Below are 22,792 nucleotides of genomic sequence, written 5' to 3' on the forward strand. Positions count from 1 at the left end.
CGGTGGACGAGCACCAGAGCGTTCTGGAAACCCCAACCCTGGGAGGTGACCAGACTGCTGGTGGGAGGGGTCTCGGAATCGTCACCCAACATGAAACTACAAACCAGGACTTTCCTGTGTGTGCCATGTGCCAGTTCATCTCGGGGACATTTCTCAAACCAACACAAGGGTCGGGAGGTCACCTGTGTCCTTCCCTTGGGTCCCTAGAGGACAGAGAGTCAAAGCAGCTGTTCCCACGTGCTGAGAGCGAAGAGGGTCCGGCACGTTCGAGCCCCCAGCACATCGCTCCTGCGGAGGAAGGTCTGGCCTGTCCTGGAGTCTGCCCTCTCGGCGGTCACCTCACTTTGAGGCTGGCTTCTCCGGTACCGTCCTCTCCCCCTGACCACATCCAGGTAACTCCAGCCCCTGCCAAGGCTACATACAGCCCCCACGCCTGTGACGCTGTGGCCTTGGTCCTCAACCACCCCACCTCTCGTCAGGGTCATTAGGATGACTCACAGGCCTCAGAGAGTCTGCGTGTCTGGTGCTGGTGATTCACGGGCCTAGGTTGCCCACACAGCAGACCCACAAATCAAATTTGTGATAACCAGAGAGACCTTCAGGCGTCTCAAGAAGCAACTGGCACTGGAGACACGGGGCTGGGCCACCCGACAACTTCCTTTTCTACGGCGGCACAGAAGTGATTTTGGCCAAAGGTCGCTGAGCTGGGTCTTACCCTGACCCGGGCACCTCGATGGGGCCCTCACTGCCCAGCACACCGAGGAAGAGTGTGGTGCGTGTCCCTTCAGCAGGAGCACGGGGAGGACCCCTTGCGAACAAGGACGTGCTTGCTGGGTGCACAGACAGGCTCCCGGGAACGTCCCTGAGCCGGAGCCAGCCCGTGGGGGCCCGGTGCACAGACGGGCTCCCGGGAACGTCCCTGAGCCGGAGCCAGCCCGTGGGGGCCCGGTGCACAGATGGGACGGGCTCCCGGGAACGTCCCTGAGCCAGAGCCAGCCCGTGGGGGCCCGGTGCACAGACGGGCTCCCGGGAACGTCCCTGAACTGGAGCCAGCCCGTGGGGGCCCGGTGCACAGATGGGACGGGCTCCCGGGAACGTCCCTGAGCCGGAGCCAGCCCGTGGGGGCCCGGTGCAGACGGGCTCTCAGGAACGTCCCTGAGCCGGAGCCAGCCCATGGGGGCCCGGTGCACAGATGGGACGGGCTCCCGGGAACGTCCCTGAGCCGGAGCCAGCCCGTGGGGGCCCGGTGCACAGACGGGCTCCCGGGAACGTCCCTGAGCCGGAGCCAGCCCGTGGGGGCCCGGTGCACAGACGGGCTCCCGGGAACGTCCCTGAGCCGGAGCCAGCCCGTGGGGGCCCGGTGCACAGACGGGCTCCCGGGAACGTCCCTGAGCCAGAGCCAGGGCATGGGGGCCCGGTGCACAGACGGGCTCCCGGGAACGTCCCTGAGCCGGAGCCAGCCCGTGGGGGCCCGGTGCACAGACGGGCTCCCGGGAACGTCCCTGAGCCGGAGCCAGCCCGTGGGGGCCCGGTGCACAGACGGGCTCCCGGGAACGTCCCTGAGCCGGAGCCAGCCCGTGGGGGCCCGGTGCACAGACGGGCTCCCGGGAACGTCCCTGAGCCGGAGCCAGCCCGTGGGGGCCCGGTGCACAGACGGGCTCCCGGGAACGTCCCTGAGCCGGAGCCAGGGCATGGGGGCCCGGTGCACAGACGGGCTCCCGGGAACGTCCCTGAGCCGGAGCCAGGGCATGGGGGCCCGGTGCACAGACGGGCTCCCGGGAACGTCCCTGAGCCGGAGCCAGCCCGTGGGGGCCCGGTGCACAGACGGGCTCCCGGGAACGTCCCTGAGCCGGAGCCAGCCCGTGGGGGCCCGGTGCAGACGGGCTCCCGGGAACGTCCCTGAACCGGAGCCAGCCCGTGGGGGCCCGGTGCAGACGGGCTCCCGGGAACGTCCCTGAGCCGGAGCCAGCCCGTGGGGGCCCGGTGCACAGACGGGCTCCCGGGAACGTCCCTGAGCCGGAGCCAGCCCGTGGGGGCCCGGTGCACAGACGGGCTCCCGGGAACGTCCCTGAGCCGGAGCCAGCCTGTGGGGGCCAGGTGCACAGATGAGACGGGCTCCCGGGAACGTCCCTGAGCCGGAGCCAGGGCATGGGGGCCCGGTGCACAGACGGGCTCCCGGGAACGTCCCTGAGCCGGAGCCAGCCCGAGGGGTCCAGTGCGCTCCCCAGAGCAGCCCAGCTCCTGCGCCCACCACATCCACCTCATTTGATCTCCGCGTTCCCTTCGGTTGTGAATAGATGCAACCAACCACAGCTGTGTGAGGGAAGTCCCCGATGCTCACGTCCGTTTCCCATCCTCGCGGCCATCACAAAATATCCTTCAGGCTCATCAAGACCCAACGTGGCGCTGGTTCTGAGACCCCCTTGCGATGACGTTCCCTCATGAGCTGGCGAGGAAGCACTTGCACTTCTAGATCAAAATTGGTTCTAAAAATCTTTTTTTAGTTCAATAGAATTAGTTTCCTCTGTGCACCCCATATTCTATTTTATTCATAGAAATCTTTACTGGGAGGAAGGGGTCCCTGGACTTGATCAGATCGCCAGAAGGGTGATGGTCCCCGAAATGTAGGGGACCAGCTCCTAGACAGCTGCCACCGGAGAGGCCCCCGCAGCACAGGGCAGAAGTACCTCCTCGCCCACGAGTCTGAAATGAACAGATTCCATCCGTGTCTTCAAGATGTTTTCTGTCCTCCTGTGCCAAGTGCCCCCTCCCAGGGGCGGGGGTTCCTTCTCTGGGTACAGAAAACACATAAAATGTAAAAGGCAATATTTGTGTGTGTGTGAGGAGAAAATGGTTTCCCACATTTGAAGAGGAACTCACACTTCCACAGACGACATCACCCCTGAGGTCGGGCGGGAGGGAGTGTGAGGTGTGGGCTCCGCTCTGTGCTGGCTGCCCCCAGTCAGATGCAAGAAGACAGACTTTTCCTCCACCAAGGGGACCCGCAAGAGGCCTCCACGCACCCACAACTGGCAAGACGATGACAGTGAATGGATGGAGGTAGCTGTCTCAAGGAAATACCACCAGCAGAATGCTGGTCTGGCGATTAATGTGAGGTAAAAACAAACATTACAAGAGATAAAAATAGTCGCTACATGTTAAAAGGGATCCATTCCCCATGAAGACATAAGAATTATAAATCAATGATGAATCACTTCATCACAGCCTCAAAAGACATACAACAGAGATGTCCATGACGACACGAAGAAACAAAACCCATCGTGATTGTCACATACCTCTTTATGATTTTTAAATCAAGCAGACGAAAAAATCACAACACAATGAACATCACTTTAATAAAGGCTTTGCAATCTGCTGGCGTACATACATCATGTGAAATGAAATTACACAACAGTATAATACAATTTTTGTGCATATAAAAAAAGAAAGAATGGAGGGAATACACCAATAAGATTATCCTTGGTTATCTTTGGTGGGGAAATTATGGGGGAATCTTTTCTTTCTCACTTTCTGACCTTTAGTTTAAAATGATTTTGAGTATTCAGGTGGCTACAAAAGAAAAAAAAAAGAGGCATATATTTTTAAAATACATTTGCTCTCTCGTCGCAGTATTTCCTTAGGAATTTCTTGTATTCTGCTTTCTAACTCAGAGTTTAAAGCGTGCATCCGGGCTCATTAGCAATGCTTCAGATGACAGGCCACCAGTGTTTCTTGTACAGCTAACCATCAATTAGCTATGCTGATGAAAAAAGAGCAGGAGAGTGTTGCAGGAGGAAATGAAATCCTCCAGGATGAGAAGAAAAACAACTCGTCACCACCCTTGACTTCAGCCGTCTGTTGTTAAAACCTACCAGGGCAACAGGTAAATGCTCATCTCTTCTTGGAAGTGACGAGCTAATGAATAGAAAATAATATTAATTTCCTAAAAGCCTGTTCCTTTTCCAGCTTGCCTTCAGAGCAACCGTACCCAAATAATAACGTGGCCGAAATCCTCAGCAGCAGGGCAGAAAAGAGCTCCCCGAGCGCGCGCGCGCGAGAGAGAGAGAGAGAGAGAGAGAGAGAGAGGACGGTGCACGGGGAGGGGCGGGCCGAGGGGCGGGCAGGCTCCCTGCAGCTGTTGCGCTGAGAGCCCAGCGAGACTTGGGCACTGCTGGGCGACAGACACCGGGGCGCAGACCGCTTTGCCAACCGCCAGCCCCAAGCAGGTGCAGGGAGCGAGTCGTTCCCGAAGTTCTCCGAGTCCAGCACCATGGACAGCGCGCGCGGACCCGCCCCGGGGAGCTGGGACGCCACCGGCTTCTGGCAGGCCTGGCGGCACTTTGACGAGGACGGTGAGTAAGTAGTAGGACAAGCCCCCCGTGCCTGCAGGTGGGGACGTGGCCCCGCGCCGCGAGGGTTTCCCTGCAGGAGAAGGAAAGTTGTCTTCCAGCCTCGTTTACACAGGTGACCTAAGAGACGTTTGTGTACTGGAGTTGTCCGTGGAGATGCCTTGAGAAAGTTGAGGTGGGCGCAGGGACATGTCCCCCCACTCCCAGTCTGTGTGCGCGTGACTGTGGGGAGGCAAACCAGATATATAATCACACATGTCACCATGATGTATATTTGAGGCTGTGGGCTGACACCGCTCTCCCCAAATTTGCTCAATTTTACTGTGTGACTTTGTGGTATAATCCTCACCCTCTCAAAATGGGGTGGGGGTGCATTTGATCAACTTTCAAAAAGACACTGTTCCCCCTGCCCCCCCCCCCAAAATGTACCTGAAAACAAACGGGACTACCTAACATCTGCTTTTCCTTTATTAATTATTAACCATAAACAGATACCTAAAACGTGTGTTTTGAGCCTGCAAACTAAGATGCGATACTTAACGCTTGTTAAATTTCCCCAAGCTTCCAGCGTCCTCGTGTTGGATTTTATTCTCCAACTCATGTTTGCTTGAGGACTGACATTGTCGTTTTAAAACGTACATTTTTAAGTGTAAATGGGAAAGCCTCCCTTTTCCAAATATGCATATAAACCCAACACACAGCACTTTCTCTGGAATGTGCGTTTACTGATCAAACCCATGTCCCCTAGAGGTGGACCTTGGCGCTGAGTGATCGGAATAGTCAGATATAGTGTCTGTGAGGATCTGATGAACCGTGAGATTACGGACACGTTTGGATAAATATTAAAGGCCACGTGTTTCTCTGTGTGAGTGACTAGTATTTCTGCATATCTCCTTGCATTTAGAAAGAGGTTACATAGAAGAGAAGGAGCTGGAGGCCTTCTTTCACCAGATGCTAACGACGTCGGGTACTGATGTAAGTATGTGTGCCCCGAAGCATTCATTATGTGTCTGTCTCTCCGTGAAGTACAAGAGGCGCTGACTTGTCCCCATTAATGCCTCTCTTCTTCCTCCGGGCATGTGATTTTTCCCCCCTCTCCTAGCAACGTGGAAGCAGGTTTTATAAGAGGTACAGCAGCAGCATTAGACCTGCTGGTCACTGGCTTTTGGCGTGACATCTGTCATCCGCTAGGAGAGCCTAACTGTAGATGCAAACAAATGTGTTTTGAATGCCTGTCTCTTTGGTGATGTCTCTGCTAATGGATTTTAGCTTGGAGATAAGCTAGCTCATTTTTTGTTCAGCAAGGCGGGACACCTTGTTGTTAAGAGTTTTACGATTGGGGTTCTGGGTGTTTAGGGCATTTGATGTTCCTTTGATAGCAAACCATGAACCATTTGAACTCATTTTTTTTTTCACCATTATTCATTGAATTAGAAGAGGTTACAGATTTCTTAGGGAATGACAAACCCGAAAAATAACCCACATATCCAGAGCCCTGTATAAATGTAACCAATTTATTCAGGATCAGTGTCCCTTCCTGATGGACACCGCCTTGGGGTATAGATGGGGTTTTGAGGATTCCCGTTAGAGAGCAGAGGAGAATCTCACAGAGACATGGCCACCTGGTAAAGACCCCACCAGGGGACACACGGGAAGGGGGTAGCTCTGGAGACAGGAGCCTTTAAAGTGGATTGTGGAGATAACTCATCCTCAGTTGTCATTGTTGACATGGGAGAATACTGAGAGCATCGCACCTCCATGTAGGACTCCAATGAGGGGAACAACGAGCCCCCCATTACCAAGGAGAGCTCGGGGAGGGAACATCGAGGTAGGAGTTTGGGGGGACAGCCAGCTCAGAATAAAAGTGACTGCCCGCTACCTCCAACAACCACCCAGACTTCTTGCTCTCTCTGCTGTCTATCTGTCTGCTTTTCATATCTATCTCTCTTTCTATGTGTGTCTCTCGTTTTCCTGCCCGTTTCTAACTGTTTCTCTTCCCTGTGTTTCAGGGTCCTCATCTCCCCGTCCCTGGACTTTCTCCCTGATGTCTCCATCTTTCTTCTCTCTCCCACTTCTTTCTAATCTCTATCTCCCATCTCTCTCTCTCCCCTTCTCTCCCTCCCTTTCTCCCCCTCTCCCCCTCTCTCTCCCTCCCTCTTTTCTCTCTCTCTCCCCCTCTCTCTCTTTCTCTCTCTCTCTCTCTCCTGTCTCTTTGTTTCTCCTTTATTCTCTCACCAGTCTCTCTGTTTCTCAAAGCTCTCTCATCTTGCATCCTCACCCCGCCTCTTCCCCTCTCTTTCCTACCTCTCTGTCTCATCGCTCTTTAACCCCATGTCTTTTCTTTGATCAGTTTCCTCTCTTCCTCCTCTCCCCTCTTCTCTCCCCACCCTTCCCCTTGCTCCTACTACCTGCTGCTGTCAATGCTGAGACTCACGGCATTCTGATGCCATCTGGTCAAACGCGGCAGGGTGTGTTTGAGGAAAACAAGACGATGTAGCCTCCCCCACACACACACCTGATGGAGTGATTTCCACTGAGCTTTTTCTGCGTGGTGCACGTACACGCCCGTACACCCAAACGCAAACACACATAGCCCGTGGTGCCAGCACGAGAGGGGCTACTCTCTCTGCTCCGTGGACGGTCCCATGAGGAAGGCTGGTCGGCCGGGGAGGGTGGCCGTCGTAGGGGGGAGTGGACGTAGTGTGGCCGTTCAAGTCTGGCGTTTGGGAACCTGGCACTGTTTGACCTTATCTGTGTCCCAACGTCTACATCAGAATCCATTCTTCATTGTTGGTCCTGTGCCGCCTTTTTCTGTAATAACCCCGCAGTCCACGGACAGGGAACAAGGCGATGACACGGTGTGCGTGCCAGGGAGACGTGACATCTTTGGTAATTCAACAATGACTTTATTACTTTGGTTTCCTCTTTCATTCCTTTCCCCCTTCTAATTATACTTTCCTCAGAGGCCCCGGAGAAGATTGAGAGAATGAGTCTGTGTACTCAACCCAGTGCACCGTTTAGTGACAACCAGACATATCATATAATGAAGGTCCTGTTGATTCTTCCAACGCCCTCGCCTTTGAGCCTCTCTTTGCTCATGCGTTAGGAGAGCTCACTAGCTCTCAGTCTTACCGAGTCAGGATCCTGATTCGTGCCTGTTTGCTCGAGAATGTCCGTCATGGTCCCCTCTGCTACAACACGGTGAGCTCATTTCAAATGGTTAGTGCACCTGTCTTCCAGTGCACTAACCTAACCGTCAGGCTGTGAGCTCCGAATATCGGATAAGCCTAGCTCTACGCTTCTGCAATTCCAGGGGCTTTAATGTGATCCTGTCTCTGGCCTGTTGTATAGGATGCGGTCACGGAGGAAAATATGCAGAAGGTGAAACAGCAATTTTTGGCCACCCACGAGGTCCCTAGAGATGGTCGCATTCAGATGAAACAGGTGTGTCTCCTGACTGTGCCCCTGGCTAGAATTCCCTCTGCGAGGGAACGACTCGCGCACTTGACCGGGAAATTAGAATGCTCTGCAAGGCGGCTGCTCTAGCTGCAGCTAATGCGTTTGAAATCATTGCCTGTCCCTTTTCATCTGCTTAGTAACAAAGAGCATATGGCTCTTCCAGTATTTTATTTGGGTCAGCGAATGCTGACATTGGTTGTTTTATAATGGGGGGATTGATAGGCCGGAGACTTCGCAGTTACCGTGTCCAATATTTGCTTCTTGACAGTGTTCTGTTCAGATTTGACCTTGACATAAAGAGAAACTGGCAAGTTTTAGCTTTGGTAAAAAAGCCCCTCAGAAGGGTTAGTGGGAGGATTTACTGAAACAGTAAGTGGAGAGCTGGTTGCCACGGTGCCCGGCATGCAGTCGGCACTCAGTAGGTGGTCGCTGTTTTTCCTGTGGTGCGACCTTGAGCTGGCCCACAGCCCACGAGCCGGTAGGTAGGGCCGGGTGGGTGGGCTAAGCATTCCACAACCCGCCAGAGCCCCTGCCCTGGACTCACTCCGTGGCCTCAGGCATGGCGCTGGGAGCACCACCCCATCGTGGGAGAAACAGCCATTGTTTGTGGACGGCTCAGAAAGAAGACGGTGCCCCCCGAGGCCCCCGGTTTGGCCGTGAACCCAGCCAGCAGGTCTGTGGGCTGAAACCCTGTAGAACCACCTCGGGGAAGGAAATGTGACCTTTGTTCACGGGAGCCAGTGCCGGGAGCCAGTGCCGGGAGCCAGTGCCGGGAGCCAGCAGAGCGAGCCTCCTACACACAGCTGGAGGGTTGAGTTCATTACAGGGGGATCCTACACACAGCTGGAGGGTTGAGTTCATCACGGGGAACCGGCCTCCGCAGCCCCCTACAGGCACTCAGAGGGCGTCGGCAGATGCTGCGTCACAGAGCCGGGCACTTGAAACCCGTATGGTTTTATTAACCGGCGTCACCCCATTAAATTTAATAACATTACAGTAAAACGAGGAAACACAAAAAGTCAAAGTGACAGTGGTCTGTTGCACACCGCTGACGTAAGGAAAAACTGGCAAGTGTTAGTTTGTAACATTACCGGCAAGTATTTGCTGGTGAAATGACCTTATTATATAGGTTGTTAGGATTACATGAGTTACCTGTGTGAGCATTTAGAACACTTCAGGGCATACTTGAGAATTATTTGCCTTTTTTTTTTCTAGTATTATGATAGAGTAAAATTAATATAGAACTGGAAGTTCTCAGAATAGTGTCTGGAACATACTGAGCATGAATGAATTCACGACTCAATCACAATGAAAGTAGTAACACCAATCATTATTATTATTATTATTATTATTTTGGAATGTAAGCTAATGGAAGGCGGAGACCCAGAGTGTTTCATACCTCGTGAAGGTGCAGTACCTTTGGGAGAATGAGTCAGCCAAAAAGTAGCGAATGCAGGGCACAGGATGGCAGGCAGGGATGTCCATCCTGAGACCCGGCCTTTCTCCCGGGAGCATGTCCCACCGGCTCCTACCCCAGTGGCACTGGCCACGTCGCTGACCGCTGTGTCTCCCCACTGGTTTAGCTGGCCAGCATGTTCTTGTCCGAGGACGAAAACTTCCTTCTGCTCTTCCGCCGAGAAAGCCCCTTGGACAGCAGCGTGGAGTTCATGCAGGTGAGGGGTGGTTTTGTGTCTCGGTGGAGGATGAAGGAGAGGAGAGGCTAGGATCCCACCCAGGTGCTGTGACTGTCCTCACTCTCAGCCAGTCCCCAAGGGAAAGCCACCCTCAGGGGACAAGACCAGGCAAGGAAGCCCTGGTTGAGGGGCCTGTGTGCTTTCTGGCGTGCTGGCCCTGGGTTGCTCCAGGCTGACCAACAACTTCGGCCTGGGCTAGAGGACGGCTGTGATGGGTCAAGATCAGGGGTCCCCAAACTTTTTACACAGGGGGCCAGTTCACTGTCCCTCAGACCATTGGAGGGCCGGACTATAAAAAAAAAAACTATGAACAAATCCCTATACACACTGCACATATCTCATTTTAAAGTAAGAAAACAAAACAGGAACAAATACAATAATTAAAATAAAGAACGAGTAAATTTAAATCAACCAACTGACCAGTATTTCAATGGGAACTATAGGCCTGCTTTTGGCAAATGAGATGGTCAATGTGCTCCTCTCACTGACCACCAATGAAAGAGGTGCCCCTTCCGGAAGTGCGGCGGGGGGGCCGGATAAATGGCCTCAAGGGGCCGCATGCGGCCCGCGGGCCGTAGTTTGGGGACCCCTGGTCAAGAGGGACAGCTGTGATGGGATAAGGGGTGGAGGGGGTTTGTGGAGAATGCCACTGGAGGCCACCACCCTCAGCAGCCACGGTGGACTGCTGGCTCTAGAGAGTGCTGTCTAGACTCCGCGTGGTAACTGCTGACAACCACTTCTAGTTTTGAAGGCATTGATTCATTTCCAGCGAGCTCTCCCCACACAATCACTGTCACCAAGGAAAAGCTAAAGCTCTGTGCAGAGTCAGGACGGTTCTCAGAGCCGAGCCGTGGCAGACAGCCGCAGAGTCGACCCCGAGTTACCGGAGGGCGACTGGATCACGCCCTCCGTCCCTGTATTTCAGATTTGGCGCAAATACGACGTAGACAGCAGTGGCTTCATTTCAGCTGCCGAGCTCCGTGTAAGTGACGCTGGAGCCCTCGCTGGTGAGGGGCTCTGGCACGTTCACCTTGCGGGGACTCGGTGTGTGTAGATCGGGAGTTGAATTTTCCGTGCCTCCCAGAAACGTGGGTCAGCGTTGGTTACTTTAAGCAAAATGCATTCCGTGTTCAGCAAGTGGCTGTGACCCCACTCTCTGTCTTGGGGAAAGTGCAGTGATTGGGGATGGACCACACTTTCTTCATGTTCCTCTCTGGGTTCCATGAGCTCCCTTTAAACAGGGACAGCCGTCCCCCGTTCTTGCGTTTCTCACTTGCTATAGATGCATTTTATTTCCTCCCGAGAACGAGAACGCGCGAACCCTAGCCGCTCACACGAGGCCCCTGGAGGGCCGCCTGGTGCCGTCGTGCGCCGAATGAGACGCGGCTCCGCTCATCACCTTGCAGGCCTTCCTCCGCGACCTCTTCCTCCAGCGGGAGACGGCGGTTTCCGAGGCCAAGCTGGAGGAGTACGCGAGCACCATGGTGAGCGGCCGAGCCTCCCTGGGGCCCGGGCCCGGGGTGCCGCACGGAGGACGCGTTTGCAGACTGAGCAGGGAGGCAGCCGCTTCTGCCTGTGTCCAGGGAGCTGTTAGCCGGGAAATGACAGGCCTTCCCAAGCGAGGGGCAACAAGCCTTTATTTGAGATCAATAATCAGTACCCCTTGCCTTTGTCTGATGAGGAGACCGAGGCAAGCGGTATTTATGAGAAAGGGAAGGGGACAGTGACATCCAGGGATGACGGGGGTTGCTGCTGGTGCAGAGGATGCCAACTCCCAGGTTTTAAGCCAAGGGTCCCCAAACTACGGCCCGCGGGCCTCATGCGGCCCCCTGAGGCCATTTATCCGGCCCCCACCGCACTTCCAAAGGGGCACCTCTTTCATTGGTGGTCAGTGAGAGTACTGTATGTGGCGGTCTTCAAAGCACGGGGTCGCTCATGTACAGTGATGCGGGACGCACGCATCACGGCTCCGGAAGTGCGTCATATCACTTGTTACATCTGGCAGTGACAAATATGGAACCGGACAGTGACCATCTCATTAGCCAAAAACAGGCCCATAGTTCCCATTGAAATATTGATCAGTTTGTTGATTTAAATTTATTTGTTCCTTATTTTAAATATTGTATTTGTTCCCGTTTTGTTTTTTTACTTAAAAATAAGATATGTGCAGTGTACATAGGGATTTGTTCAGTTTTTTTTATAGTCTGGCCCTCCAACGGTCTGAGGGACAGTGAACTGGCCCCCTGTGTAAAAAGTTTGGGGACCCCTGTTTTAAGCCTTCTCTTTGAGTCAGTCCGCACAGCAGTCAAGATGGGCCCGTGTCTGTGAGTTGCTGCTTCCTTAAAGCTCAAGATCATCTGACTCCCTGTTGGAATAAAACCTCTTCGGAAGCTGGTGTCACAGAAAGTGGCCCACGCATGACTGCTAGCCACAGTGTATCACCCTCAGGTTTTTAGTGAATGCCGAGTTTGTGTTTACGAGACCAGACTGGACGTGGAGTATATCCAAACGCACAGAAGTATAGCCTGAGTTTTAACAGATTCTGTGCCACATTTCGGATGCCAGCGTGTGGGGAGAACGGGCTTTCAAAGTCATTTCAAAGAGTGAAAATGAGCTGGATTTAGGAAGCGAGGAAGAACGGGGGGGAGGGGGGCTGATGTGTTTTAAGGCAAGAACCTGCTGGCTGCATGCTCGGGCGATGTGGCCGTCCCTGTTTCCCGGTATAGCCCCCGACTGCGGTTTATCTAGACGTATCCTGCAGCGCTACGATGTTGTGAGGTCACACAGTTCACTCGCCCCACAACTCAGATATGCAAAGAAATGTGTCTCCTCTCTCTTGCCCAAACCAGTCTGACCGCCTTTCTAATCCCATCCTCGTTAAAGCTTAGTCTGATCCAATAAACTCAGACAGCCTCTCTGCATGGGGCTAAGTCTCTCCACGGAAGGAGGACGCTCAGCGTCTTAGGGACTTCTCAGTCATCTTCCTCCCCCGAAGACACTTCTCCAACAAACGGCATCAAGGTGGGTAAGGAGACACCAGAGTAGCTCATGGGGCCTCTGCTCCTTCCGACGACCCCTGAGCCTGGGGCGGCAGGCATCCCCTGACCTACGGCCAATGCTCCTCGACTGTTTCCCCTCGGTGGAAAATGATATTTCTCTGTACTCTGCCAGGATGTGCGTCTGCCTCCGCCCAGGTAGACAGACATAGAGGCTAAAGGGAATTATATCTAGAACTCTCCAAGTGAATTTCCCTTCCCAATCTTCCTTCCAACGCCCTGCGCTTCTGCTTCCCAGATGCGGATTTTTGACAAACACGGAGACGGCCGGCTGGATCTCAATGACTTGGCGAGGTGAGCGGCGTGGGTTCCGGACGGGCCCCCGAGGGGGTTAGTGACAGCGCGCCCTTCTTTCTGAAAGGCACAGGTCAGGTCTTCTCTGTAGTCCTGAAGAGCGGGCGAACCTTTTCGGGATAAAAAGATCCCTTCGTGAAGACAGTGAACGTTCTTTTCCCCCAAATACACAATGGACAAAATACTTGTACAATTTTATGAGTGGGTCAGGGGCTAGCCCTGCCCACAGGGGCTTGAACATTCGTGGTCCCACAGAAGGACCCCATGACAAAAATGTCCCGAGTCCCATCTGCCGGCTCGGGGAATGTTGGACAGTTAGTTGGTAAGAGAGGACACCAGGCTGGACATCGGCGTCTCTGAGGTCAGTGTGGCCTCCTGTGGGCTGAACGTGGAGGAGGAGGGGAAGTGAACAGGTGTGACCCAGTCCCTGCCACGTGCTGTCTGTGAGTCTGGCATGTGACACAGGCTAGCCTGTCAGCAGGTTCTGTCAAGGCCGCCTGGACCCTCAATCGTCCTCTGTCCATCTCTGAGCGGAAGGACAGAGCAGAAATCCCGGGATCCAGGACACATGGACATCACCCCCTATGGTGACGTCTGCGACACCAGGTGCCTCAGGCTCCCAGCCTGGACGGCGTTTGTAGACTGGACCGTGAGACGGGCCGATGGCGGAGACGGGGGGGTGGCTGGGAGAGAGAAACCACAGGATGGAGGGTGAGTTTCAGGGACAGTGTCACAAGCAGATGCTGGTATCGTCTCTGGCAGAGATTCACCTGGTTTCAGGATCACCGGACCCTGTGCCAGCTACCTCCTCTCTGCCAGCTTGTGAAGGGGTGGCCACAAGGAGGATCTCTCCTCGGTTAATGCCCGGGGCACCGACCCCAGCACCCTCTGCAGTCTGTTCTGGGCTTCATAGGAGCCGTCAGGCAGCCTGTGTGTCCTCCTCGGCTACTTTGCCCTGGAACTGAATCCTGATTTTGGCCACTTGGATGGTGACCAGGCACTGAGAGGCCATCAGACCAGCTGGGGACAAGAGTGCACCTCCCAGAGGCGTAGGGTAAAGGGATCTCAGTGCCCCCCGCCCCCCAAGAATGGCCTCTATCTCCTGGGTCCCGCCTGGCTCTTTTAGCCAATCAAGGCGAGAGTTTCTCCCGAGTAGCGGTCGGTTCTAGCTACGCAGAGAGCTGTGTGAGAAAGCCAGCCCTGAGCAGAGTACCTAGAACATCCACACAAAAGATCGCAACCAGGGTGCAAACAAAAGCTTTTATCTCATCGCTCCCCCCAAAGGCAGCCACCCACCCACTTTCATTTCTGCCTCCTTCATGCCAAGGATTGTTTTCCAATCTACTCTTCTTACTCCCTTGTTACTTCTTTTACTATATATTTTAAGTTATTTTTCTTAGTGGTTGACTGAAAGATGACAATGAATACTGTATATTCATTTATGAAAATCTAATTTGGATTAATACCAACTTCATATCAATGTTATTCAAAAACTTTGCTTCTGTGTAGTTACAGCCTCTCCCTTCTTCTCTGTGATGTTATCGTTCCACAAATTAGATCGACATAAAATTTTTTTTTCAATTTTTATTTTTAATTTATTGTATTAACATGGGTGTTTAATTATTGCTTTGTGCAGTTGTTTCTTTATAAAATTTTTTTTTAATTTTTTTGGAGAAGCAGGGAGGCAGAGAGACAGATTCCCACATGCGCCCGACCGGGATCCACTCCGCATGCCCACCAGGGGGCAATGCTCTGCCCCTCTGGGGTGTTGCTCTGTTGCAACCAGAGCCATTCTAGCGCCTGAGGCAGAGGCCATAGAGCCATCCCCAGTGCCCGGGGCCAACTTTGCTCCAATGGAGCCTTGGCTGTGGGAGGGGAAGAGAGAGACAGAGAGGAAGGAGAGGGGGAGGGGTGGAGAAGCAGATGGGCGCTTCTCCTGTGTGCCCTGGCCGGGAATCGAACCTGAGACTTCCACATGCTGAGCCTACACTCTGCCGCCGAGCCAACCGGCCAGGGCCTGTGCAGTTGTTTCTTACGTCAAATAGCAAAAAAGGTCACACATAAAAATACATTTATATTGTCTTTTATATTTACATCTATTGGCATTCTTTTTTTTTTTTCTCTCATGTGGATTCAGGATAGTCGACCGTCTTTCCGTTTCGAACTCCCTGTAGTGATTCTTTCGGGTCATAGCTGTTGTTTTGATAGTTGTTCTTTCATTTAGTGACTTGTTTGAACACAATCTGCAAATCCCGTGCCTTTGTCCCGGGGAAATCCTGAATCTCTGCTTGTTCAGGGTCATGGTCAGCTTGTGATTGAACAGGAATCCCCTCGAGTGCTCAGAACTCACTGAGGCGCATCTTCAACATTTAGCCGCGCCGTCCGCACATCTGCCGAAGCCTGCCCTCGGCCTGCACCTGGCCTGCACCTGGCCTGCACCTGGCCTGCGTGGGCGTGAAGAGAACCCGGAGGTGCCAGGGCTGGGCCTTCTCTGCACACAAACCCTGGGCGCGTGCACCTGTGTGTGGTCGCCCCGTGCACCTGTGTGTGGTCTTCTGTTCCCAGAAATACGTTGTAGCTTATCAAGCACCTCGTTCCTTAAGCAGCTGCCTCCCATTGTTTCTGCCAAATGGTTTCCCTGCTGGGTGAGTTCAAAGTCAGGTCATCGAAAGACATCCCTGCGAGCGGGGTCTCCCAGGGCACTCTCAGAGGTCAGAAACAACGACACTTCTCTGGGAATCGGGCTTTGAAAGAGCTTCCACCCTGGTCTTCCCGTTAGAGCAGCTTCTAGGCCGCCAGTTCCCCCCTGGGGTTGTGGGGTCTTGGTTTTCGAGGCTGCCACGGAGCTGGGGTTAGACTAGAGGGAGAAACACGTCAGCATGGTTACACGCCCACAGAGTGCACCGTTCTTACCAAGGTTTCGTCATTTCCCCAAATAAACACACTCCTATCTTTTTTCTGGCCTTTGGTTAATTTCCAGAGTTTTGAAAAAAAAAAGTTATTCTGATGACCCCCCCCTCCTCTCCCCCAGGTTTCTTGTTGCTTTCTTGGAGGAGAGAATTTTCATCACCTGTTCCCGTGCCATTTTCCACTAAGATGCCTTTTCCACAGTCTTTCTCTGCTGACTCCTAAGCCCCGTGAAAGCCCCACTGTCTTTATTTGTTTGTATAGTCTATAAGTTCTTATTTTTCAAGCCCCAGTCCTGTTCGGCAGAATCATCGGGAAATTGCCCGCCTTTTCTCACACCAGAGTGATGCAGTTGGTTTAACTGAGAGTTGATAGATACATCCTCAGGTCAATTCCTTTTTTTAAAAAAATTTTCCCCCCATTTTCTCCCATTTAGGATTCTGGCTCTTCAGGAAAACTTTCTTCTCCAATTTAAAATGGATGTAAGTAGTGACGTTCCTCTCGACGGGTGCACAGCGTTCACGTGTCCCTGTAGATTTGAGAGGGCGGGAAGGGAGGCGCCTGCTGCTCCAGAGGCCCGTGAAGCCCAGGGTTAAGCTCGAGGGGCTAAGGGTCATCGACTCAGAATTTGTGAACGTTGTCTAAGACCCTGGGAAAAGCGGACAACGGACGTGTCACACTGCTGGATGTCCACACTGTCTCCTCCACACACAGGCTTGTTCCGCTGAGGAAAGAAAGAGGGACTTTGAGAAAATCTTTGCCCACTACGATGTTGTGAGTATGTCTCCTTGTGTGTCTCCTGGCTATCGGTAGGCGGGGCCGTCCCACCCGCGGACCCCCACCCTTAGACGATGAATGGCACCCACATCTGTGCTGCTGTGTCAAGGTTCGCTCAGCTCTGGCTGAGAAGAGAATAAAACCCACACCCCGTTTTTTTATTTTGTTTTGCTCCTTGGCTCTAAACTAGGAAAGGTTTCTCCTTTTTCGTCTTTATCTAGGCCAGGGTCACGACCCACAGGTCTAGAATATTATGCTCAAAAACAAAATCAAACAATCATATAAAAAAAGAAAACCTTCATTGGCCTGACCTGTGGTGGCACAGTGGATAAAACGACCTGGAACGCTGGTTCGAAACCCTGCACTTGTCTGGTCAAGGCACATATGGGAGTTGATGCTTCCTGCTCCTCCCCCTTTCTCTCTCTTTCTCACTCTCTTTTCTCTCTAAATGAATAAATAAGTTAAAAAATTAAAAACAAGAACAACAACAACAACCTTCATCAAACCCACAGAAACAGAGGCAAGGTCAGACCTATTTGACATCACAACATTTTCTCTTGTAGGGTTATTTGGTCTTTGGGGGAGGTAGAGAAAATAAGAATTTCATTCACACAAAGTATGGCATGGATATTGAATTTTTTGACGACAAGGTAAAATGATGCAAGAAGGAAGAAAAATAAGGAAAAAGTTGGGAAGGTCAAAGAGGTGTCATCCAGAAACTGGCCAGACCGGACACACCTGTGAGTCGTGTGCTGAGCAGGAAGGAGGCGCCTGGGAGAGGCAGCGTAGCCTCCGGCACCAGCTCCCAGGGTTGGGATCGGGGCTTACTCGCCACGTGCCCTTGGGCAGGGTTCTGAACCTCCCTCTGCTCGTGTCCCTGACCTGTGAGAGAAGGAGAGTGAGGACCTCGGCACCTGCCTCGTGGGTGGTCGGGAGAATCACGTGAGTCCATGTGTGTGAAGCTCTGAGGTGTGTGCCTCACGTGTAACAAGTTCTGTATTAGTGTTTGGCAAACACACGAAGGGAAGAATAGGTTTTTTTAAATGATATGTTAAAGGTGCAGGATGAGGAAACTTTGAAAAGAAGAGCTGAGAGGTGTCCTAGGTGGAACTTTAGAGGAGAAACTGAAATACAGAGCAACGCCCCAGATGGGCAGAGCGTCGCCCCCTGGTGGGCATGCCGGGTGGATCCCGGTCGGGCTCATGCGGGAGTCTGTCTGCCTCCCCGTTTCTAACTTCAGAAAAATATTTTAAAAAAAAGTTTACTCAATCTCATTTCTCTTGATTTAAAAGATGTATTTTCATAATGATTGCATCACTGGTAAATCATAGAGCAAACCAAACAAATGTCCACCCATCTTTCAAAGGATAAATATGATGTAATGCTTATTAACCACAACCTATTTGAGAAGCAAGTCAAATCAGCATGGGTCATGTTAGTGGTATTTGCAAAAGCCAGGGAGCTCCAAGCTGCTGCTTCCTATTTGGTTAGATGGAGGTAGAAGGGGGTATTTACAATGAATTATTTTAATTTATGTGGAACACTCACACCTTGCCCAGGGAACATAAGTTGGAACACAGCATGTCTGAGCCCATGTGCTGTCACCAAGGAATATTTATTTGGTCTCATCACTTAATTTGTTCTTTAGCTTTTTGACTTCAGGAAAATAATATTTGGGTTGACTGAATCTTTTATCTTTCAGAGTCAAACGGGAGCCCTAGAAGGTCCTGAAGTGGACGGGTTTGTAAAGGACATGATGGAGCTTGTCCAGGTGACCTCACAGGCCTGTAGACCCCACCCATCATGCATTGGGGCTGCCGTTTTGGTGGATTCCATTGTTTATTTTGGGGGGAATCAGGGCTGAACATTAACGCTGAGAAATCTAGGGATGTGGTCTATTTGGCAACGTTTGAGCTTCTGTGAAATGCAACCGTCTCCGTCTCTCTGATGACCATTTGTAGTTTTGGTTAAGTGACGCACCCTCAGAGCTCTGTACCACCCTTTAAGCGTCGTCAGATTCACCGAGGGAGCCCAGTGCTGCTGTGTTTATGACTGCTTTACTGTTTGATTACAGAAAGTCTTTCTCCCTTGGACTTAGTTATTGAAAATAACAAAAACTTTTAATCTTGTATAATGAATCCTATAACTTGGGATTTTAATTTTATTTTTTTTAAATTGAAGAGCTGTTCCAACAGCCCAGCTGACAAGATAAGGAAAGATAAGAGGAAAGGGAAGGGAAGGAAAGGGAAGGAAAAGGAAGGGAAGGGAGGGGAGGGAAGAGAAGGGGAGGAAAGGGGAGAGGAGGGGAGGAAAGGGAAGGGGAGGGGAGAGGAGGGGAGGGAAGGGAGGGGAGGGGAAGGAAGGGAAGGGGAGGGAAGGGAGAAGAGGGGAGGGAAGGGAAGGGGAGGGGAGGGGAGGGGAGAGGAGGGGAGGAAAGGGAAGGGGAGGGGAGAGGAGGGGAGGGAAGGGAAGGGAAAGGAAGGGAAGGGAGGAAAGGGGAAGGGAGAGGAGGGAAGGGAAGGGAAGGGAAGGGAGGGGAGGGGAGGGGAGAGGAGGGGAGGGGAGGGGAGAGGAGGGAAGGGAAAGGAAGGGAGGGGAGGGAAGGGGAGGGGAGAGGAGGGAAGGGAATGGAAGGGAGGGGAGGGGAGGGGAGAGGAGGGGAGGGGAGGGGAGAGGAGGGGAGGGGAGGGGAGAGGAGGGAAGGGAAAGGAAGGGAGGGGAGGGAAGGGGAAGGGAGAGGAGGGAAGGGAAGGGAAGGGAGGGGAGGGGAGGGGAGAGGAGGGAAGGGAAAGGAAGGGAGGGGAGGGGAGGGGAGAGGAGGGAAGGGAAAGGAAGGGAGGGGAGGGAAGGGGAAGGGAGAGGAGGGAAGGGAAGGGAAGGGAGGGGAGGGGAGGGGAGAGGAGGGAAGGGAAAGGAAGGGAGGGGAGGGAAGGGGAAGGGAGAGGAGGGAAGGGGAGGGAAGGGAGGGGAGGGAAGGGGAGGGGAGGGGAGGGGAAGGGAAGGGAGCCTGAGTTGGCTGTCACGACACCACTGAGGTTGGACGGATGGGACTTGGCTTGTAGCTGCATCACAGAGCTGTGTAGTGTTGGGGGGCAGTCGCTGTGGACAGCCTGTGGACAGTAGACTGACCCAGTGAAGCAGATACTTTCCCGCTGCTTCTTTCCTATAGGACAGTGTAGTCACGGAGTTTGGGAATCTCACATCCTTCAGGATTTTCTGAGGTTTGGACAGGGCACAATGATTTAATCCTGACTGGCCCAGGTGTCAATCATTCACTGTGTATGGAACCCCAGAGCTGTTTAGACATTTGATTGAAACTGTGGAGCTGTTGTTGTTGTTGTTGGCAGAATGTTTCCCAGGTATAGAATTAAATGAGCACTTACTAGGTATTTCAAGGCAAGCTCTGGGAGACAGACCCAGCTCTGTTTCCAGGATTTGAGGGGAGTAGACGAGTGTTTTCCAGCCAGTTATCCCAGTCCCGCTCTCTCACCGTCCCATGTGACGGACTGAGGGGAAAAGTGCGTTTTCACGTGAAAGGCTGTGATACCATGTGTAGTGATAAAGAGAGGTGCTCTGGGGCGTCCTCCCTGCCTGAGCTTGTACCCTGGTTCTGACACGTACCCGCTACGTGACAACAGTGAGCAGGTGGACTGACCTCTGTGTGCTTTGGCTCCCTCGTCTGTAAATTAAAGATGAGAGCTGACACAGCCTCAAAAAGTGGATCTGAGATTTGAATCAATATCTGCAGAGGCCTCCGATCGGGGTCCTGCATGCCCTCTGGACTGTGCATTGTTATTAAAACTGAGCCCCTCAGTGGTTGCGGGGGATTTTTCTTCCATGGTCGAAGACTTGTGAGCACTGGCATTCAGTTCTTCTCGCCCTAGAAAGTTGTCAAGCCTTAGAAACACAGCTTCAGAAGTCCAAAGAAGCTTCCTTGACGTACAAGCGCATTCGTACCCACTCTTTACCCCCTGCCCTATAACGCACACATTCACCCACCAGAAACATTTCCACTCATTTGAAGGAACTTATTTTATGTGCAAAAAAACAAATTAGAAAAAAAAGAGAAGAAAAGCTTAGAATTGCTTGAATAAGGTAAATGCATTGCCAAATTTGTTTATGCTAAAGTGTAAATGACTACCATCCCTTCTATGCCTTTTCTACAAGGTGGGATTTGTTCAGAGGCTCCTGGGGCAGGGGCACCATGTGTTGGAGAACGGATGCAGCTAATGTGGTTGAAGATGCTGATGACCAAACATCCCCACGTTGTAACTATACAACAGGGAGTTGCTGATATGGAGTCACGGAGTATAGCTAGCAGTGGTTACCAGTCCCTCTAGGTCACAGTTCCTTGGGTAACACTTTTACCTGCTTGGCATTGACACCAGGCAGCTATCTTCTGTGAGCACCCCCCCCCACACACACACACGCAAAGAGAAACTACGGACAAGGTGTCACATCATAGCTGCAGAGTGAAATCGTTCAGGGACTCTCGACAGAGGAGTGACGTGGGCCACCTTTAGCTTCTGACCCCAGAGTCTTTCCTCCCGACATCTCCCAGAACCTTGCCCCACGCTCTGGTGCCCTCGTCTGTCCTGTCCTGTTACACCTGCTACCGGGGGTGGACCTGGGGTCAGCCGTCTGCCCCGTGGGCCAGTGAACACATTCGTTTGTCTTTGTGTGGCTGCCTCGTTCAAGAAAGGAAGGTCTTGTTTTCTCAGGAGGTTGTCTTTTTTTTTTTTTTTAGAGATTTCTTTGGAAGTGAGGAAGCCTGGAGGTGAGGGTGGGGGACGGGGAACGCCTCCCAGGTCTCCTGAACCCCGCCCTGGAGACGGCTGCCTCTTTCGCTCACTCCCAACCACACCCCTCGTCCTCGGTTTGGGAAACCCGATTGTCGGATTTCCGTTCTCTCTGGAGGTTGGCTAATCTAGAGTCACCGCCATTCAGGCAGCCGCACTAGGGCCAGCCCTTTGCTTCCCCGTGAGAAACGGCGTGAACTGAGGAACAAGCCCTTGATGGGTGGCAGAGGAATTGGAGTTAAAAACACTGCTGAGACTTCCCAGATCGGAGCCTGTGTTTCCTAATCTGTCAAGGACGCGTGATTATTTACCTCCCGAGGTTATTGTGGGGGATCAAACGAGATAATCTTGGGAGAATCCCTTTGTTCAAAAGTTGCACTTTCGCTGGCCTTTGAAATTAAAATATTTTCCCAGCGGACATGGTTTCACCATTCCTCCTCAGCCTGGAAAATCTTCCCTGGAATAAACAAACCCCGAAGTCCCTCACTCAACAGCATAATGTTTCAGCTTTCATTCATTTACAACCCTTGTTAAGACACGAAGTGCAGACACCCCCCACGGGGAGGTAACGAAATGTTTCTTCTCTCATTGGAGCAGGAAAAAAATCTGTGGCTACGGCCCTCCACTCTCAGGGACAATAGCTTTATACTCAAGTTGCTGAAGAGGCAGGCTCTCTGTGAGGACGTCCGAGTGGTGATGTGGGGATAGAAGTTCAGAGGCCTGAAGGGAGGTGCTGAGACATGACCTGGTCCTGGGGCCACGCTGGTGGGAGGCGGAGGTGGCCCGTGGCCAGGGGGAGCCTCTCAGAAGTAGGTGTCCCCCTGAGCGTCTGAGCGGGAGGGGAGGCGGCTGTCAGAGGGCCGCCACTGTCTCTGCCTGCTAACCTGTCGTTTCTGTCGCCCTCAGCCCAGCATCCGCGGGGTGGACCTTGACAAGTTCCGGGAGATCCTTTTACGTCACTGCGACGTGAACAAGGACGGGAAGATCCAGAAGTCCGAGCTGGCGTTGTGTCTTGGGCTGAGAATCCGCCCGTGATCCGCAGGCTGCTGCTCTGCGTGTGCTCTGCGTGTTTCTGACCCCCTGCTGGTGAAATCGCTATCTGTGCTTTGCTGTTGGGGACACAGGGAGCAAACTTTATAACAGATGGTGTGGTATTTGTCACACAGGACCCTCGGCCCCTGTTTCTTGGCCCTGGCGTTTTCTGGCCTCACCGAAAGCCCCCATACAGGGCCTGTGTTCCTTTCCCTTAGACCTCAGGCTTTCTTGTCCCCCCCCCACCCCCTGTGAACCAGCCCAGCCCCCCACAGTGACAGGGCCGGGCAGCCGAGTCTGATCTGGGATCCGTGCCCTCCTGTGAGCTTCCGCTGAGTGTGAGCACTGTGTGTGTGTCCCTGCCGCCCCCTGCCGTGTGCCAATAGATTCTGACCTGGAAATAAACTCGCCGCTTCAGACAAAGA

The 22,792-nt window shown here is 52.8% G+C and overlaps 1 protein-coding gene across 2 annotated transcripts; it reads left to right on the forward strand.

Annotated features, from left to right (window-relative positions):
• Positions 1 to 4,161: 4,161 nt before the first annotated feature.
• On the forward strand, positions 4,162 to 22,792 carry SCGN (secretagogin, EF-hand calcium binding protein). 2 transcript variants are annotated; one of them, XM_066246652.1, is made up of 11 exons: positions 4,162 to 4,352; positions 5,254 to 5,324; positions 7,701 to 7,793; positions 9,392 to 9,481; positions 10,428 to 10,484; positions 10,909 to 10,986; positions 12,797 to 12,852; positions 16,196 to 16,241; positions 16,474 to 16,533; positions 18,239 to 18,307; positions 22,242 to 22,792. In XM_066246652.1, the coding sequence occupies exons 1-11, from the start codon at positions 4,271 to 4,273 to the stop codon at positions 22,368 to 22,370; spliced, it is 831 nt and encodes a 276-aa protein (XP_066102749.1). In that variant the 5' UTR covers positions 4,162 to 4,270; the 3' UTR covers positions 22,371 to 22,792. The 2 variants fall into 2 exon arrangements, with proteins under 2 accessions (XP_066102749.1, XP_066102750.1); XM_066246653.1 differs by lacking the exons at positions 10,428 to 10,484; positions 10,909 to 10,986.

This window comes from Saccopteryx bilineata, chromosome 11 (assembly GCF_036850765.1).
Source record: "Saccopteryx bilineata isolate mSacBil1 chromosome 11, mSacBil1_pri_phased_curated, whole genome shotgun sequence".
Classification (NCBI taxonomy): Eukaryota; Metazoa; Chordata; class Mammalia; order Chiroptera; family Emballonuridae; genus Saccopteryx; species Saccopteryx bilineata.

What these genes read in the sequence shown, in the direction of transcription:
- SCGN (XM_066246652.1), top strand. Translation starts at nt 4,271, where the DNA reads ATGGACAGCGCGCGCGGACCCGCCCCGGGGAGCTGGGACGCCACCGGC. An exon ending in GATCTCAATGACTTGGCGAG is followed by an intron (nt 12,853 to 16,195) that starts GTGAGCGGCGTG and finishes TCTCCCATTTAG; the next exon opens with GATTCTGGCTCTTCAGGAAA. An exon ending in TTCTCCAATTTAAAATGGAT is followed by an intron (nt 16,242 to 16,473) that starts GTAAGTAGTGAC and finishes CTCCACACACAG; the next exon opens with GCTTGTTCCGCTGAGGAAAG.